The sequence below is a fragment of the Anthonomus grandis genome, chromosome 8 (assembly GCF_022605725.1).
Source record: "Anthonomus grandis grandis chromosome 8, icAntGran1.3, whole genome shotgun sequence".
NCBI classification, from domain to species: Eukaryota; Metazoa; Arthropoda; class Insecta; order Coleoptera; family Curculionidae; genus Anthonomus; species Anthonomus grandis.
In genome coordinates this window covers 257,090-278,164 of record NC_065553.1, presented here as the reverse complement: position 1 = coordinate 278,164, position 21,075 = coordinate 257,090, and the positions used below count along the sequence as shown (strand labels likewise).

The 21,075-nt window shown below is 28.9% G+C and overlaps 1 protein-coding gene across 2 annotated transcripts in view; it reads left to right on the top strand.

The window, feature by feature from the left end:
- Positions 1 to 21,075, top strand: part of LOC126739512 (prolactin-releasing peptide receptor-like) — a 211,830-nt gene that overhangs the window by 154,492 nt on the left and 36,263 nt on the right. Inside the window, exons 3-7 of one of the 2 annotated variants that reach the window (XM_050445251.1) lie at positions 4,007 to 4,300; positions 4,787 to 4,980; positions 5,036 to 5,200; positions 10,367 to 10,491; positions 10,613 to 10,737. In XM_050445251.1, coding sequence (XP_050301208.1) covers positions 4,007 to 4,300; positions 4,787 to 4,980; positions 5,036 to 5,200; positions 10,367 to 10,491; positions 10,613 to 10,732 — 898 coding nt within the window. In that variant the 3' untranslated portion in view covers positions 10,733 to 10,737. Of the gene's footprint in view, positions 1 to 4,006; positions 4,301 to 4,786; positions 4,981 to 5,035; positions 5,222 to 10,366; positions 10,492 to 10,612; positions 10,738 to 21,075 lie in introns of both variants that reach the window. The other variant, XM_050445250.1, reaches the window with a different exon arrangement.

Sequence of the window (21,075 nt, the reverse complement as noted above, 5' to 3'; positions counted from 1 at the left end):
AAGCAGTCGGAGTCCGAGAGAATAAAGAAATATTTACCTCCAATAATTACTTTACTTAAATTTTGGATTTTTTTTTGGAAATTAAATAATATCTAAAATGAACCATCAACTGCCTGGGAAAATTCAATTTTTTTCTCGCAGTCAAAAAGTGTCTGTCTAGACATTTTTACTATCTGGAAATTATTTTAACTACTAAAAAAAACACTTGTCATCGTTAGCTAAGTATGCCAAAAAAAGACAATAAAACGTTTTATAACGTTTTTTAATCTCTTAAGAATGATATATATATTTGTGATGCTGTAGATTTTGTGTTTTTACCTTTTATAGAAGGGTATGACCAGTATCTTGATAATTTTTCGAGTTCTTATTCTAGTTCATATGAAATATTATGTTTTCCAAAATTTTTCTCATTTTCCAAAGAGCCATTTGAAGCCATTTCTTATATCCTAAAAGTAATTAAGAATTTATTCTATCATTTACCTAAAAAATTATATTTTCTTTACAGCTTAGAAATGTAGTTAAAGCTTAATCAATTTTGAAAATTTTTTAAGTGGCTATAAAATTTTTTTAGAAACTTATTTTTTTCCAGGTAGTTAAAAGCCAGTTTCACACTAGTTATTATTACTTTAGTTAAATTGTATTATTTACATTAGTTCTAATTACTGCAACTTCATTTGGATATTTGAACTTAATCCAAATATTTTATTTGATTAAATTGTCTCGAAAACGAAGTTTAAAGTCATTAACTTATTGAGATTTATTTTCAAATTTTATACATATATTTCTTTTGAATTGTGTGTAAAATTAATAATTATTTTAATAATTACTAAAAAAAAATACAATTAATTTTAATTTTTTGTATGCAGTAAAAAAAACTCTGGACCCTTAAAAATCATTTTTACTGCCTGAAAGTAATTATTTTGACTATTATAGAAGTATCACTTATCATTATCTAAAGAAGTAGGCAAAAGAGGCAATAAGCCATTTTATTTTATAGCCTTTTCTACTCCCTCAAGAATGAGAAAAAAAATTATCTCTCTTTTTTCTAGCAGTCAACAAAAGTATCTTTCTAGACACTTGAAAGTCATATTTATCTTTTCGTACTGCCTGAAATTAATTCCTACTCATCCTAAAAGCTTTTTTTAATTACGTAGAAATGCTTTTTTAGGCAGTTGAATTTTTCTCTAAAATATTTTAAAGCTAAAATTCTTTTAACTGATAAAAAACTATCAGTGAAAATTTTAATTTCTACTCTCAATTAGTTAAAACTGTTTTTTTAAGCACTTAATGTCTTTTAATAGCCTGCGAGCCTTAAACTGCCTATAAAAATACACTTTGATCCTAGAAGCCATTTAGCTCAATTCAACTACCTAGAAATGCTCTTTTAGGCTGATGAAATTTTTTCTTTGAATACTCTCAAGTATTTAATGCTCTTTAATAGTCTAGAAGCCTTTAATTGTCTGGAAAATATATTTTTTTATTCTATGCAGTTAAAAACATTTATTCTGTGAACTTGAAAGGCGTTTATTCATCCTGGAAGCTTATTTCAACTACATAGACATGCTCTTTTATGCAGCTCAATTTTTCGCTAGAATATATGGAAAAAAAATTCCTTTAACTGTAAGCATGAATATTGAGTAATAATTAATTCTAGGAAGTGCGAAAATGTAAAAAAATCTCTTTAAGTACCTAGAAAGCGCCTTTTTTGACTGCCTAAAAAAAGGAAAAATTGGTTTTGGGAAAACAAAACAACAAATTTTTTTTTTTCATTTTTGAGGTAAGTAGGACAGGTTATAGAACGGTATTTAGACAATGATAAGTGATGATTCTATGATAGTCAAAAAAATAAATTCCAGGCAGTAAAATTGAAAAGGTAACAGAAAAAAGTGTATTTAATTGCATAGAAAAAAGGAAAAAAAATAAATTAGTCAAAGTCAAAATATACTTTATTTGCTAAGTTTACAAACTTGTGCTGAAAGCTTCCTAATCCTAGAATTCATAATACAAGTATTTATTTGGTTGTACAGGATGCAGGATAAAAACAGACTACAGAATCGATTTTGATTGTACATACATAGAAGCATATTTTATATAATAAAAGAAAAAACCAAAAAAGAAGAAAAGAAAAGGCGAGAACCAACATAAAACAAGAATAATAAAAAAAAATAAATCTGATCAACAGATATATAATGAATTTGAAATATTATAATGATGTCGGTAAAATAGTCTTTAAATGTTAAAATACTTTTTAATGCTGTAGTAAACTTTTGGTAAGATTAATTTCTTTAGTTCTCTCCTAAATTTTTTAAGGTCTGTAACAGTCCTAATCGAAAAAGGAATATGATTAAATATTTTACGACTAATAAATATAAGAGACTTTCTCGTAAGTGAGGAGGTGGGAATTGGAAGAGATAAGTTGCCCACTTGACGAGTATTATGACTGGTGCAGGATGGTGGACTTACGGACTTTCAGCTATAAAAAGAGGTTTACAAGAGACTCTCAGACCAACACCACACAAATACCTTAATGCTTTTTTCTGAATAGTAAAAATTATGTTAAGGAGTCCCTTGGAGCACAAACCCCAAAATGGCAACCCATAACGGATATGAGAGTCTATTAAGGCGAAATAAACTGAACGAGCAAACAACTCCCCCAACTCATGCCTGGCAACCCTGACTGCAAAACAACCAGAAGAAAGTTTAGCAGCGAGGCCCAAAACGTGGTTGTCAAACCTTAAACTCTCATCAATGAAGAGGCCGAGAAATCGACAATAATCCCTACCATGTAGTGGGCTCTGCTCATCAAACAAAAAACCCTCTACATTACACTTAAAGCCCAGAACAAAAGTCTTATCAACATTGAATACAAGCTGATTGCAGATGCACCACTCTTTAATTTTGTGAAGGTCCTCTACTATGAGAGATCTGACTACTTTTTGATCTTTGTTATGCCACAGAATTGTAGTATCATCGGCAAACTGAACCACTAGTCCATGCAGTGATAGAGAGCTTAGTCATTAACGTATATTAAAAACAAATTATAATTATTAATTACAGAAAATTAAAAAAACATATATAAAATTTTAAGAAAAATCCCGAAAAGATAATTTTAGCGTAATGAAATAAAATCTGTGAAAGTCTCTTCAGTATACAAGCTCAATAAACATTTAACTAATTAATTCATATTTTGGATATAATTACACATAGTAGAGTAGTTGTCTTGTTTTATATTTATACTTTTACATTTTATTTGTGGACCTTAGTTTTAGTCTTATTTTAATTATTTTTATGCATCTTATTATACTTTTATATTTTTGACGTTTACTTCTTAGTCTATTTTAGGTTTGTAAGTTTAATGCTTTGATTTCAATTATTTATGTCTATTTTATTTATAGAGTATCTTTGTTTTAAGATATTCATACAAAAATTGTTTTGTTCATATTATGCTTAGATTTTTATTTTTTTTTATATTGTCTTACACTCTTTCTTTTTATTTAGTACATCCTTAATATTTGTTATTTCTTTTGGCTTATTCTTTATTATCTTTTTAGCAATTTCCTGTTAAATAAAGACTAAGTTCGTGTAAACCATTAATTAAATAAATTTCTCGAGACAAATTAATCAAATAAAAAATACACTTTCTTTTTTTGTTCACCTACCTGAAAAAAAAAGGAAAATTTTCATCTACATGAAAGTGTGTTTTTATGTAGTTGAAATAATTCTGATTATTGACAAAGAATTAATTATAGACAAAATATTGAAAAAATGCCTCAAGGTACCTACAAAGAGGCTTTTTGACTTACTGGAAAAAGACATTGATTTTTTCCAAGCAGATGAAGGCTCATGGAGATGCATTTAAAAAACTGTTTAATTTCAAGAAAAAATCAAAAACTCAAAAGTAAATTAAGAACTAATACACTATCATCTTCTTCCTTATGGGCACTATATATACCAAATTTCTACCGCTCTTTCTAGTACACCTCTAATCCTTCTATTTTTTTTTCAGATACTTTGTGATAATTTACCCTTTCCATCCCCGCATGAAACTCTCCACCTGTGTAATAATTATCGTCATAATCTGGATCTTCGCCATCGTGGTCACCAGCCCATACGGGATCTACATGAAACACATGAAAGACCCGAACAACAGCAGCCGATACTTCTGCGAGGAAAACTGGCCGGTGGAGACTTGGAGGGCGGTTTTTGGCGGCATTACTACCGCCCTTCAGTTTTTAATTCCCTTCTTGATTATGGCCTACTGCTACATTTGTGTGTCGATTAAACTGAATGATCGAGCCAGGTATACACCTCCATTAAATATCTCTCTTAGGTGCAGAAATACACGCGCAATAGAGATTCGTAGAGAAAACTTAAAGTTAATAAATGCTATTACTCTGTTATTAACCTATAGAAATAAATACATTGTTATTGATTTCCGCACCTAAGACTAGATTAGAGACGCAGATTAGTATAATAATAATCAAATATAGTTTGCGCCAACAATAATCTATTTTCTTTGATCTTAGCGGCATAGTCCAGACGATTAATAATTTTTATATACTGTTTTACATACTCGATTTTTTTTAACACCTAAAAATATAAAAGCTACAACCTTAAAAATAGTCTCATTGAATTAAAATCACAAAGAATAAAGCTTTTCCATAATCGCTTATTAAAGTTCAAACATAACTTTTTTTAAGAATCTACCACTATAAAGCCAAATGAAAAAGCATTATCGTTGGCAGTATCTGTGAGAACCAACAGAAATAATTTATGCCCTTTGAAGGTCAAAACCAGGATCAAAAAACAGCCGAAAAGAGGAAGTCGATAGGGAGAGAAAACGAAGAACTAACCGTATGCTTATCGCTATGGTGGCGGTGTTCCTTATGTCCTGGCTGCCCTTAAATGTGGTCAATATTTTCAACGATTTCAATAAGGATATGATTAAATGGGAATATTATTTTTTAAGTTTCTTTTTGGGTAAGTTTAACTCTCTTAAAGGCGAAATTTTGCTTAAAAAGTATTTTTTTTCTAGTGCATCAAATGGCTATGTCTTCCACATGTTACAACCCGTTTTTGTACGCGTGGCTTAACGAAAACTTCCGTAAGGAATTCAAGCAGGTTTTACCGTGTTTTGGAGCTTCCAGTGGTCGAGTACCTTCCACGGGGAGATTTACGAACTGGCGTTCCGAACGAACATGTAATGGAAATGAAACGCACGGTATTTGAATTAGAATTAAGTGTATTTTAATGGGAAGAGATGTTCTGGTTATCGATTGTTTTTATATAGTTTGACAATAGTTGGTTTAAGCCTTAGAACATTAAAAGGCAAGAATTAGCATTGCCGTGGAACTATGGGGAGTTTGTTTGCTTGCAACATCTCTGATGCAATGATGCCAAATGCTTACGTAGAAATGGTGAAAAAAACACACTTTATAATATCATAAAATTTTGTCACTTATTTTGACAGGTGCAAAATAATACTATTCGTCTAACAAAATATGAAGCATTTTTTTTCAAATATAAGATACAAAGATAACAATCTATAAAGAAGTAAACATTCAAAGTTAAATTAATTTAGATAACGTCCCTATATTAGAGAAAAAGGCAACAACATCGCAACGTCACTCGATCGCATTGTTGATTCCACCGACACAATTAATCTTTACCAGTGAGGTCGTCAAAAAATATTTACATGATAAATATTTATTATTAATAGATTCTGCTTTAAATTATAAACAATATTATCGTTTATGATCTCTTTATGCGTTTTTTTAACGTACTTCATAAGAGTAAAGGTACTTATCTAATAAAAAGCATTTTTATGGAAATTAAATATTTTTTAATTATTATAGATTTCTTAATAAGTTTTTATTGTTCTACGTTTATGATGACGGCTGTTCCTTGATATGATGTTATCACAATATCGGTATTTACTTGTGAAAAGATCGGCCTAAATCGCGGTTTTTCCCAGAGTGTGGCACAAACGGCACAAGTTTTTACTATATTAGCATTTTACAAAAACACTGAAATGACCCAACCTTTTTTTTTCAACCAAAAACTAAAGAAAAAACATAGAACTTCACAAATAGCGAATGTAAACACAAAAGAGTTTGTCAAGATGACATTCCACATTTTTTAGAAGCCGTTTTAGGAATAAGAATGATAATAATTTTTTTTTGCTATGAACCTCAAAACCAAACATCAATAAATTAACTTAACATTATTATATGTGTTGATAAATAGCTGAAAATTTCCTCTTTTGAAAATGCGTGTCAACCATAAATCGATAAATATTTTTTGTAAACAAAACATCCCCATTGCCCTTATGCACATGTTGAATTCAAACAAATTTGTTGTTTACTAATTAGTAAACAACAAATTTGTTAATTTTAAATTTAGTTAATTAATTTGTATAATAGCCTTTCAATGTTCAAAGGTTTAAGCCAAAGGTTTTTAATAATTTTTTCAAAATTTCCAACCGGTTTTAAGATATACATACAATCTTCAAATTAATTAAATAAAAAAAAATAGTTTTTGGAAATTGGTTAAGAATTGGGAAGAAGTGCGAAAATTAGCTTGAAACTAAAAAAAATGCTTTAATTTTTTCTTTATATTTTCAACCTTAATTGAGTTGAATAAAAAAATTCTTAATGGCTTCTAAATAAAAGCTATAAAAGTGGACGGGAAAGTCTTATTCTGTGATTATTTAAAATAAATTTTTTTAATCGTGTGCTTAAGTTAAAATTTTATTAATTCCAAATAACAAGTAAATTTTTTTTTAATCTTGAATTTTTCCTTTTTTTTCAAATTTTAACCGTGTTTAAGATATTCAAGAAAACTAAACTGGCTAATTTTAAAAGAAAAATTATTAAATTCTTCTGGAAGCTGGAAAAATATCCAGCTTATGAAATTTTTTAAAAATGTTTAGAAAACGGCTTTTGAGTTATTTGATCTTAAAATTAGTCATTTTTTTTTGGAAATTTTAATGATTTTCACTTCAAAAACAAATAAAAAAGGAAAAAAATTGCGAAAATCAACTGAAGCTGGAAAAACTGTTTCCTAAGTTAGTTTTCTTACACTTTCTTTTCAAATTTTTAACGGTAAGATTTAAGATATAACTTTTTTAGAATTTCTTTTTAGAATTTCTATATAGAAAATGAGTAGAAATAAACGTAGAGTAGACACGTGAGTAGAAATTTTCCTTAAAATTAAAGATGTTGATTTTTAAAATTTTTATTTAATTCTTTTAATAATTTTTATAATAAACAATTTAAAAATTTAATTCGCAGATTTTAGAATCGTGTATTGTAAAAATAGTTTTATTTTTACTTTTTATATTTACTAGTTTTATCAATATATTGTAAATATGTTTTATGAAATTATAATATACCTATATTATTGTACTTGTATGTAGTAATATATAAAAAAAAAATAAACATTATTTTTTGCCTCAACCGTCTTCGCTATATTTTGAGACGAATAAATAAGGTTTTTAAATTGAAATTTATTGCAGTTAAAAAAATATTTTTAAAGTAGAATTTTTCACTTTTTTCAAATACTCTATCGTTTTATTATCTTCGAAATTAATAATTATTTTTTTTTAAACACTTTAGTTGCTTAATTTTAAATCCTACATATTTAATTTTTTTTAAACATAATATTCAAATTTAAAAATCATATATTTTACCACTTTAGGTATAAAAACTCGACAGGGAACTGGAAAAATTCTTTTTAATTCTTGTACATTTTTCAATTGTTTTTGAGATATTTTTAATAAAAAAAAAATTTTTTTCAATGAGTTTTAAGCAAAAAGCTAAAAAAGTAAAAAGAAAAATTGCTTTTTCAGTTTTTGTTGTAAATGATAGTATTTATCATAGATCTTTTTAATTTAAAATAGTTAAGCTTAAACTTAAAATTAAAACTTGTTAAAAATGTTGAAAATATCAAAGCAAGCCAAATTGGCAAATTTTTGAGAAAAAAAATTTTAAGAACCTTTTAATTTCTCTTCAAATTCATTTCAATAAATTTGGAAAAATTATTAAAATTTTCTGGATGCTGGTAAAATTTATCTAAACTATACATTTTTGTTTTTTTTTTGCAAAAGAAAAAGCAAACAAAAGAAATTCCTAAAACCTTACTTCTAAACCTATATACATTCCTATATACTATGTTTTATTAATAGTGTGTCGCACACGCTAAGATTTTCCTAAAAATAAGAAACTATACAAATTTTAAATTATCAATCATTTTTGCAAATAAACAGTTCTAAAAATTTTTAAAATTATTTTTGTTTGCACAAAAATGTATATTATACAATATCGTATGTCTCAAAAACGTCTAAGAATGTGTAAAAATCTTCTATGTAGGATATTTTTCCAGCCTCTTTTTTTTTTAATTCTCAACCTTATTTGCCCAAAATAGACAATTTTTAAATTTTTAGGATTTTTAGTTTTGAAAGCATTTCAGAATTTGAAAAAATATATAAAATCAACCAAAGGATAAATTCTAATAATCCTTTTTAAGATAAACGATTCAAAACATAAAAATGTTTGTAAATTTCAAAATCGTATATCTTAAAAATGGTTAAAAAATTAAATATGTATAGATTTAGATTTATTTATTTACACTGCATAAAGTACTTGTCAGAAAAAAAGTATAACACAAACAACTGGGAACCTAAAAAAAATCTAAAGAGTTTTTTTCCAAAATACCAATCGAAAAAGCAATTTTTTTTTCTAAAGAATTTTGACTTTTTGCGAAAACCATCGTCGTAAAGGGTCATTAGTTTTAAGCTGATTTTTCAGAATTTTCAACCATTTCTCAAGATAGATGGTCCCGAAACTGGAATATTTTTTAAAAAGAAAAGTTCTTTTTTTTTAATTTTCTTCTACATTTGAATTGATTTAAATTTTTTTAATTGGCCAATTAGGAAATGCCGAGAATTTTGAAAAAAAAAATTTAAAACATACATTTTTAGTATTTTAGATTAGATCAGATTTTAATAATAATAATAATAATAATAATAATAATAATAATAATCTTTATTTAGCATAAAAAAAGCTACATATAACAACTACATATAGCATTTAAAACATTTAATTTCGATATTTTTGTGAAATAGATTTTTTGTCTAAAGCTCGATAATTTGGAAAAATTCTGTAAAAATATAACTTTCATTAGGAGAATTTTTGTCTTAATTGGGTTTTTTAAAATAGCGTTAAATTTTATTGTTTATAGACATTTTACAGCTTCCAGAAAATTTTAAGCATTCAAAAAAAAAATCAAAATCATCCAGTAAATTTTAATTTTTTTTATTTCAATTAAAATTTTACTTTTTTGTTCAAAAATTAGCTAATTCGGCTAGCTTAAATATCTCAAAAGCGGTTGAAAAAAAATTAATACAAAAATCAATCTTATTAAATAAGTGCAAAAATCAACTTCAACTACAAAAATATTTCTAGCTCATTGTTAATGCTTATACTTTTTGCCAAATTCCTAATCAGTTTTTGAGATAAACAATTTCTAAATTTACAAATTTAAATTTGGAAATTATTAGTAAAAAATAAGATACTTAGGGTCGTTTATTTAAGAAGCAATTATTTCGAGCTGGATCTTCATGTATTCTTAATTTTTTAACCATTTTTAAAGAAAAGATTTTTTTTTTCAAAAATTAATTAATTTTGAGCATACCTCAAAATAAATGAGAATTTAAAAAAAGCATAGAAAAATCAAGGATAAAGGCAATTTTTTTTTGTTTTCAGTTGATGGTCAAATTTTTTCTTAATTGTCAACTGTTTCGAACGTAAATGATTATGAACATTTTCAAAAACAATTTTGTTTTTTAATTAGCCAGATTCAAGATCGTACATATCAAAAACGGTCATGAATTTAGGAAAAGAGTGTAGAAGAAAGTTTGAAAAATGTATTATGCAGCTTTTTTTCTTACAGGTGTCAGTTGGTTTTTTAACTTTTTTTCAAATTCTCAATATTGTTTTTGGAACGAGATTTTCGAAGAAATAAGGCTATATTGGCCTAAATTCCTGAAAGACATATAGAATGTCTAGAACAAAACCATTATATAATTCGACTAATTTTCAAACTTCTTTCATTAATTTTGGAATTTAATTTAATTTTCAGGGATTTAGATTAATTTTAAATTAAACGACTTTTTAGATTGAAAGAGTTAGTATGACTCTAAACTTGAACTTTTTTTTATATGTTCGAGATGATTTTCAATAATCTTCTAGGCAATGGAAGACTAAATCATAAAATCCATTAATCCCAGTATTATTTCTTTATCTCCACCCACTTTCGTTTTCAAGCAATTAACTAAAAATAAAAACTAATGAGTTTTTCGTTGCAGTAAATAACGAAACTCAACAAGAAACCTTGCTACCCTCAGGGATTCATAGGGGTTCGTCTTTCAAGGAAAGAAAACTCACTTCGCCACCCCTAAAAGGCGATAATGTGGAAACGGAGAATATTATGGTAAGTCAAGGATAAAAATTATACCCAAAAACCGATTTTCCAAAATAAAATTTTTTTTCATAAAATTTTATTTCAAATTTTCACTCTACATGGTTTTGTCAATTTTTTCTTTATTTTCTAGGTGGCTAATCCAAGGGTAGAATACGATTCTGCTTTGGATATTGTACGTTTAAACCTGATTACAGAAGAGGAACCTCCGCCATATGACGAGGCCCAAAAAGCGTCTCCTAGCTCAGAATAGAATTTGTAAGTGAAATTAATTTTATACATACAACTTTTACTTTATAGTTTTCCCCTCTTTAAATCCCTCAAAAAGGCTAAAACTTCACATCTACATCTCCTCTTCTCAGCTCATAATGGTATATTGAAAATATCCTTTGTTTCTTATCAAAACAACAACCTCTCAGTCTTTTCAAGCAATTGTATGTTATACGGCATCAACTTAAAGAAATTATTTAATGTTCTTTCAAAGGAATCTTCCGTTCCAGAAAGGAAAGCTTAACAAACTGAATTTAATACAAAGACTCCACACGTAAATCTCCTTTTCAAAAGTCCTAAGCAGATTCCTTTTAAACGAACAAGAGATTCTCTCCCTTTGCAGCTCCGGATTTTAATTCCGTTTATTGTCGCGTGTTTGTCAGCGAATGTTTATTAATGATGAATAACGGTGGAGGAAAAAAGTGTGGAATAATTAAAAAAATAAAATTTTAATAACTACTTATTAAATTGCACTTATGATGGATTGTATTTTAGATGGAATATTTAGATATTTGGAGTTTTCAAGATAAATCGTGGATTTTGTTTTGTATTTTTACCTGTAAAAAGCCAAGTTTACATCAGGGAAGGTTGAAATAAAAAATAACGGTTTTTTTATGATTTTCTTACAATTTACAAGACTTATTTTTAGCCATTTTTTGTGGTATTATATTGGTCAAGCTCTGCATCTTTCCTTTCAAAATTATTTCATTTGTCACTTTAAAATAAATTTTACCTAATTTAGAGTTTAGAACAGGATTTCTTTCTTTGAAAATTCACGTCCTACATCAATTTGTAGAAAATAGTTTTCTTGTGTGCTGATTTGTATGGCAGAATGCCAAAATGCTACTACCGAAATTTTAACTGGTACAATTTTATATATCAGAATTAAGTAATTTTTTCAAAACCATAATGCGTTACCTGCATCTATAACAGTTCTGAGGTGGAGCTACAGGTAAAAAAAATTGACAAAATGCCATTTTTTAGCATTTTTAAAGATTTTATTTTATTTATTTTTTTTACAGACCTTAGACGCACTGAATATGAAATTTTTTTTATCATAATCTTTCGATATGAAGTGGTCGTATCCAAAAGTTATATTAAAAATAGTAAGACAATTATAAAAAAAAGTTTTGACAAAGTACTAAAAAAATTATGAGAAAATCTTAAGCAAAAAATAGAAAATTTTAAAAATAAAGTCAAAAAATAGAAAAAAAAATGGTCAAAAATATCTTATTTAATTTTTTTTTGTTAAATTAAATCGAAAATAAAACCTTTTTTGATTGTATACAGGGTGTCCGGAAGCTAGATGCAATCCTTTAAGAAGGTGATAACTGACTTAATTTCAAACATTTTAAGCTAAATATGTGTAGGTCGAAATTTGTTTATAAATTTTTTATGGCAATTTTTGCATTTTTTTCAAGTAATAACAAAATTTTACACTTCCACACAAACAGTATTGTAAAATGGAATTTACCAACCAAGAGTACGCTGATATTGTCTGCACATATGGACGCGCTAACGGTAATGGAGCTTTGGCACGACGCTTGTACCAGGAACGTTATCCAGATCGGAGGTTACCAAACTTCAGGGTGTTTCAAAACACCTTTCGCCGTCTTACTGAAGTTGGCATTGGGAATAATCCGGCACGTGGAGTCAACCCTGGCCATAATAATGTAGAGATTGAGGAGCAAATACTGGAAGCTTTTACCGCAGACCCTACTGCAAGTGTCAGAAAAGTAGCTGAAGACCTTGGCCTTTCTAGATGGAAGGTGTGGACGACCATGAAGAAAGATGGACAGTATCCCTTTCATAGTACAAGAAGAAGACCCTGCAAGACGAATTCAGTTCTGCCGCTTTTTATTGAACATGGACATCGAGGACCCGGTATTCTTAAGAAGTATCTTGTGGATAGACGAGTCCAAATTTTTCCAGGGAGGGTATTATTAACTTCCACAACGTCCACGAATGGGCTGCCAAAGATGCAAATCCGCACTGGAAAAAATAAAAAAAAAAAAAGAACAGATTTTCGATCAATGTGTGGGCCGGAGTAATAGGCAGGACTATTATTGGGCCACATTTTCTACCAGAGAATTTAAATGGTGCCAACTATTTAGATTTTCTACAAAATGATATCCATGTTCTTCTAGACGAAGCTGGATTATTGGAACGAGAAAGACCAATAATCTTTCAGCAAGATGGTTGTCCAGCGCATTGGTTCTTGGCTGTCAGGAATTACTTAGACGACTGTTTTCCGGACGGATGGATCGGTAGAGGCGGAACCTTTCCTTGGCCTCCTCAATCGCCTGATCTAACTCCGTTGGATTTTTTCATATGGGGCAGGGCAAAGGAGCTTGTATACACCACCGAAATAAGAATAAGAAAAGAGTTGATTCGCGAAATAAATGAAGCATTTGACAGGATGAAAGGAGATATGACCATAAGGGTATCCACCACCGAAGTAACAAAAAGGGCTCGTGCCTGTATTAGAAATAATGGATTGCATTTTGAACATGAACAATAAACAGTTTAAACAAAATTGTGTTTTATTTAACATTAAAACCTAAAATAACCCCACAAACGGGGCTCTAATGCTTAGTAGGCTTATGAGAGGTCTCAGTCTAATAATTTTTGTTTACATGACCTGCCGCATAAAAAAAGGCCATAATTCTGAGAATTGGCCAGGCATCGGCATGAGTGATATCTAAAAATAAAGGGCGTTTCAATGTCTCTATTTTTTCTATAAGTTTACACAAAAGCTTGGAATTGATCGTATTTTGATTAATACACATTAGACAAAACAAAATAAACTTTGAAACTCCGATACTAATTGTAACTTGCGCTCTATTACCGTTTAAGTGTGAAATTCTGGCATTTCTTGAGAAAAATGCAAAAATTGCCATAAAAATTTATAAACAAATTTCGACCTACACATATTTAGCTTAAAATGTTTAAAATTAAGTCAGCTATCACCCCCTTAAAGAATTGCATCTAGCTTCCGGACACCTTCTATAATTATACCGTCTTCATCTGGAACACAAAACTGAAATTTAGAGTAACAGAGAGTGTTGAGAATTCAACCCCGTTGCCGATGTTTTTATAGGCTACCCTTGGAAATCAAACCCAAAGGTCGTAAATTTAAAGGTCTATTTATTTCTATGCAATAACTCACAAAAAAAAAACCCAACATAGAACCACTATTCTAGTTTACCAATAAAATACGACCTTAATCCAAAAATGATACTAAAAACTTGTCTAATTGACCAGACCTTCAAGTGGCTAAAAGTAATTTTATTTTAATCTCATTTATGAGACTTAACAGAGAGAAATTCAGGACCTTGTATAAGATATTTGTTTTAGGATTCATGTCCCACATCGATTTGTATAAAGAATATTTTCAATTATCAATATTTTCCTGGGTGTCAAATTTAATGTCAAAATGCTACGAATATTTCAAAAGGTACAATTTTATGGTCCAGGACTAAATAATTGACCGAAAATAGAATTAATCATTTTTTTCTCAAAGAAACTGGCTCAAATTAAATAACATTAATACTAAATACCACTAATAACACTATAATAAATAAATAAAACACCATAGGTGCATAAGTATTTTATAAATTTCGAAATATATTTTTTATTTTCTCTAATGAGTAATAAAGTTTAAGAAGGAGGGTCTCTTCTGATTTTCTTTTTCTAACGTGAACTCTCTTAGATAAGGTACTTCATTTTCGTAAATCATGAAATTATTTAATTTATTTTCTAATCCTTCTTTTACAGTTTGAATTTAGCCAACCCTTACTTTCAAATTTTCTATATTTTCTTTTAAATACATACCACAAAATCAAAATGTAGAAAAACAGACTTATTTATCATAGAATTCATCAGCATAGCATCACCTTGTATAAAACATATTTTTGTATAAGAATTAAATTATTAAAAAATTTCTTGTGTGTCGAATTCAATGTTAGAATGTAAAATTCCTATAAATATTTTAGATAGCACAATTTCATCGTTTATGATTAAATAACTGACAAAATGATATTTTACATAATTGTTTCTCATATACGCTCTCATATACGCAAAACAACGTGACTTAGAGGTAGAAAAAATTGATAAAATACCGATTGTTTGGTCATTTTTGATGTTTTTACTTCATTCAATTTCTTAATGATTGTTATCTAGATATAATATTTTTCTCTATGGATATAATTTATAATGAAACATCGACAAATAGGAAAAATACTTAAAAAAAAATTAGCATTCGTTACTTTACTCATGTTTTATTTTATACCAATATCACACTCTTTCTAATGATTTAGGAGAGTTAGCAGGAGCAGTCTTAAAAAACCGAGGATCATGAATGTTTAAAAAAAAATCAGTTGAGTGACTGCCAATTTGCAATTTATTTGAACTAAAAAAATAAAGCAACAAAATATTGAACCAAACCACCTAAATATTTCAAAGTTTTTAAAGTTGCATTTCTCACAAGTACCTTAAAAGGAAATATAGGAAGTGGTATCAAAGTTTGAAACAAAAGATACATAACTTGTCCCCTAATTATGTAGCAAAGAACTTTCAAAATAACAAAGAATTGATACTAGAAACTAAAAGAATAAATAAAATAACGCATTTAAGTAATTTTTTTGCATTTTCTTTAATGATAAATACGTAAATAATAAATAACATAATATTTTCTTATATTTTTACGTATTTTTGATCACCTATCGTGAACAACGTTCACAATCTTTGGATCTGATGTAGACCTATCTAAAAACCTCAGAGAACTAATATTTTTATACAAGTAATAACACTAATATAAGAAATATAAGTAATTATATTATAAGCATGTATGTTTATCAACTGAAATCTAAAGCAAAAAATAGAAAAATTTAAAATGAGAAAAAATGAAAAAAAAAATTAATTTGTTTTAACTATAACTCATAAACTAAAAAATTTATATGATTCTTATGCTTCTCAACTTCTTTATCTTGCTCTATTTGATTTTTATATAATTATACTCGCTATTTAAAATTTTTGTTTTAATGACTTAAAGCTAAAAGGACAAAGGAATTATTGTAAGTCAGTTTCAGTTTTTCGAGACGCGCCCCACAGAAAATTTAAGCCGAGATACCGTGCGAATATGTTAGGTCAATACTAGAAACGAAGAACACTGGCACAGTTAATCCGATATAAAAATATTTTCACTTGAAAACTATTATCTAAGTTCCTTTTATTGTAGATCAAATATGGGGGGCGGAGGAGTTGCCTTATTTGCAAGATTAGATTTTAAGGTAAAACCGGTATATTTTAACCTTGAATATATCGAACAAACATTTGAATATTGCGCATGTCAGTTTAAACTCGAAAAATAAATTGCATTTTTTTGTCACTCTATCGCTCTCCTGATTATAGTAAAGAAAAAATTATTCTGTTTCCAAAAAAATCTAGAGAAACTTCTGATAGCAGCAAAAAAGAAGGCCACTCATTTGTTTTTGGGAGCCGATTCTAATCTAAAATTTCTTGATGTTAATAATACATCTAACTCATCTAAGTCCAGTTTTGACGACTTAATGTCTGCCGTTAAATTTTAAACCATCATACTCTCTTCCTACCAGATCCATTTTAGGCTCAACACTCGACAACATCTTTACCAACTACGGTGAAATACTGTCATTTACGGAAGAGTGTGAATTTTCTGATGATAAGGCTGTCTTGGTGGACGCTGTAGCTCAGAGGCATAGAGTAATTAAAAGTATGAGAGGGTTCAATCCCATAGTGACAAGTAGGCATCATCTTTACCCTAAACTCGATTGCAGCGTGCGGTTGCGGTCTAACCGAACTAAAATAATTGACATTTGTCACAGTCGGTATAATAGCCTACTGTAATACCGATCCGTCATAGAAATCTGCCTGTCATTTCTATGACGGATCGGTATTGCAGTAGACTATTTTACCGACTGTGACAAATGTCAATTATTTTAGTTCGGCTATTCAAAATTTTAGAATGGCGCGAAATTTAAAATTATTGACCCATTAAATCAATTTTTAACAGCGTAAAGGCTGTGAATCTCGATCACAAACTCTAAAAAATTATGAAATAGTGCAAGTGTATTAATTTAATTTTTGAAGAGGCTAAGAGTGATAATGTTTGTAATTTAAGTTTATTTTATACGTTTTTTAATTGAATACGTTAGTGTTTTGACATTAAATTCATCAAATCTACTTTTAAGCTGTTAAGTTAATGCATTTAGGCCCTTCAAAAAAATAAATCGTTAATTGCACTTTTTCACTGATTTTTAGAGAATGTGAAAGAGATTTTACAGCCCAATACGCTATCAAAAAAAGATTTAATGGGTCAATTATGTAAGACAATATTTTAGAGATTAAGTATAATATATTTAGTCCTATTTTGAGAATTAAATGCTCAATACTAACAATGTTAATTTCACTGTTATCAACAAATTAACAAGGGTAGGGGAAGAATTTAAGTCAATTGTAAAGTAAGTTTATAATTTATTGTCTTAAAAGGGATCCTGATACAATTTGTTTTTGTGCTGCTTTAGCACAACACTCCATGGTATGTATTTTGCTTTTTACATTTTACATTTTGAGGATATGATACAAAAATTACAATTTATCAAATTTATAAATTAATTATTTACAGACATAAGAACTATATTTCTCAAAAATATGCCCTAAAAATTTTACATTTACTACCTACTTTTTTGTACAGAGGGTACCCAAAAATGTTAGGGGAGTGGTAATATATAAAAACTAATCCTGTAATTAAAATATTCTTTATGGAGAGTATGATATTAAAAATTAGTTGACATTGATGTATACCCTTAATTCTAGATGTCATCGGTCCTTTTTCTTAAATATTCAAAGAGCATCCCTGGATCTTACTCCCACCTTATCGAGGTGAGGTACCTCCTTGAGTAGTGACCTGGTAGAATGGAAGTTGTTTCACTTATTGTGCTTTTGGTACTTCCTAGCAGCAAAGCACTGATGATACCTTTCGTCAGACCTAGTAAAAAGTGGTCTAGCATAATTATGTTCATTCTGAACATTATATTGAGATTGCTGGATTATGATAGCAGGTAATAAAGTCAATGTATCTTCCCAAGGTACTTAAGCCTCAACCAGTACTGGGGCATTTTGAATAATACTTGGGCCAGCAATTGGGAGAGCACACTTTCTTAAATGAGTATGTATAGTACTAGTAAATGAAATATCCTCAAAATGGTCTTGACATAAATAACACCTTGTTGAGGTTGGGCTTAAACCAAGTATTTTAAACCATTGGGACCTCCTAATAATGTCACTTTCAGGAAATTTAAAGAAAATTTTATTTTTGTATGAATCTTCAATAGGACAATAGTATGTATTAGAACAAGTGGGTGCCTTGCATTTAAAAATTAATTTTCCTGGCGATGACATTATTAGGGCAGTTTTAAAATGGTAAACAACAATTTAAGGTGACCTACAACATGGTGAAAACTATTTGATAAAAAAATTGCACTTACCCCATCCTAGGGATCTGAAACCACACAATAAAACAACAAAAAAGCTTCTGCCTATATGATGAAATTACACTTTAATGACTTTAAGCTACATTTTTAACTATTTTTTGTTGAGAAAAAAACAAAAGAACACACCCAATGGACGCCCAAATAAAAAGGAATAAGCAATGGCGACGATCGATGATGCGAAGGTGGGTGATGGCAAGGAAGGAAAGAAAATCGATAATAATAATGACAATTATGACAGAAGTTGGCCCTCGATGCCGTCTAACCGAACTAAATATCTTAGGTTAAGGTTTAAAACTTGATGATCAATTTAGGCTACCTTTCAAACACTCTTTTAATATTTATTTCTCTATGCTCAGAGGCAGGCCACAGAGGTGAGTGCTGTCGTAGGGCGAAATTACAATGAAACCAACAAAAAGAAATTCCATGAGTCTTTATTAGCAGAGCACTGGGTGAACGTTATTTGTGAGCCTAACTTAAACACAAAATTTGAAAATTTTCTAACTACTTTTACCCACCATTTTAACATATCCTTTTCTGAAAAAAAATTAAACAATAGCACTAAAAATAAACATAAATGTCAGTGGGTAACCGATGAAATTGTAAATATTTCAAAACAAGTAAAAAATTTCCATTGGCTCTCAAACTCAGGTCACTAACATTAAATCTCAATATAAAACTTTAGAAAAATAATACAAAAAAAGTATCTCGAAGGCCAAAAAACATTACAACAATCAACTTTTACAAAAGTCTGCAAATATTAGCAAAACGGCCTGGTCCATAATAAACCGCAATATAAATAAAAACTGTTATTTTAAACCAGATATAAACATAAATACTCCCGATGGCTCCCCGTAATTTTTTTCTTGCACCGGGTACTGACACAGACATTTTTAACGTTATTCATAAAGTCACAAAAAAACGTATCAGCTGGTAGCGACAAAATCCCATGCTTTATTCTCAACTATGTTTCCAAGTTAATTATTGCACATTTCGAAAATATAATAAATGCCTCTTTTAATGAAGGTATTTTCCCAACAAAACTAAAAATTAACAAAGTAATCCCCATACACAAAAAAGGGGATCAGAGCATCATAGCTAACTACCGGCCTATCTCCAATCTCTCCGTGTTTTCGAAGATTTTTGAAAGGCTTTTCTATGACAGATTAGTAAAATACTTTGAATTTAACAAACTCTTTTCACCAAGTCAGCATAGTGTTCTTCAAAATAAGTCTATTGAAACGACCCTTTTCGACACTACATAATAGTACTCTCACCTACATAAATAAAAGTCTAGACTCGGGTCTGGACACCTCAATCATAGTCCGAAACCAGACATACATCGATGCAATTGCAAGCTGCAATGAGGTTTCTATGAACCTCTCAAACTGGTGCAAGCAAAATGGTTTACTATTAAACGCCGAGAAATCTGTTATGTTATGCACTTTAAAAATAACCATTCAACTATTAAAAACCCTCAAAGTGCAACGTCGTGCTTTGTTGTAAGTAACCTAACACGTATAGTAAGCACGGATGTTGTTCGACTCTTTATTCATGCCCACGTTCAAAGTCGACTATCTTATAGTATCATCAACTGGGGGGCTTCTTCTGAGCTGGAGCGTTTACTTGTCCTACAGAGAAGCATGATCAGAATGCTGGATGGAGCTGGGGGTTATAGACCAGCACCTTTGTTTAAAAAACACCGTATAATGACAGAATATTCGTTATATTTCTATAAACTTTTGGGTTTTGCAAAAATATACAGTCATTACTTTACAAGGAACTCAGACTATAATACGGGTATGCCTACAAGATATCATCAAGATCTCAACATTTTGCAACACAATACGGCTCTATTTGAAAAGAGTGCGATTTTCGTAGCGTCTAAAGCGTTTAATAAATTACCAAGCTGCATAAAAACAATTGACGGGTATAAACCAGTTCAAATCAAAAATAAAGCAACTTCTTTTAGATCATCCTTTATACTGTTATAATGACTATTACTGTTTGAACCTAAAAAAATAAAAAATCTGTGCAAGTTTAGTCCCTAGTCTATAGTGTTTTAGCTTTTAAGTCTTCTTTTGTAAGTTCGTTTAAATAACTTTAGTGTATACATTAAGGTAAGGCTTGAAATTGATGCATGCTGTGTTCATTGTTGAACCTTTGTGATGAAGAATTTTATTAAAAAAAATAAAAAGCTATTTGTCATACTATTTAAATTCTACTAAATATTTGTTTCAACAATTTTCCTATTTTCTTTTTGCCATTTTAAAATTAATTCAAAAAAGTCAAAATTTAGAAAAACAGGAACTTATTTGTTATGTACCTCATATCCCACATCAGTTTCTGTAAAGCGAATTTTTCTTTAAAAATTAAATAATTTAAAATTTTTCTGGGTGCCGAATTTAATGACACAATGTCAAAGTACTACACATATTTCAGCCAGCATAATTTTATATTTTAAGATTTATATTATATACATAATTCAAAATAATTAAGAAAACTGTTTTTTTTTTGTACAATTTTTTGAGGTTTCTATCGAATTAAATTTTCGGCCAAATATGACTGTTTGTTATTTTTTTTTATATAACTATGTTTATATTAAATGAAAAATGTAGGTTTAAAAAGTGGAAAAACATGTTGGTTATGTGTTGTGAAAAAATTAGTAATTAATTTTAAATTAAAAAAGAAAACATATAAAAATTAATCTATAAAAAGTAAAAAAAGAATAGGAATTCTTGAGTTCTTTTTTGGATAGATTTTTTAATTTATTTTTATTTTTTTTAAAGTCTCAATT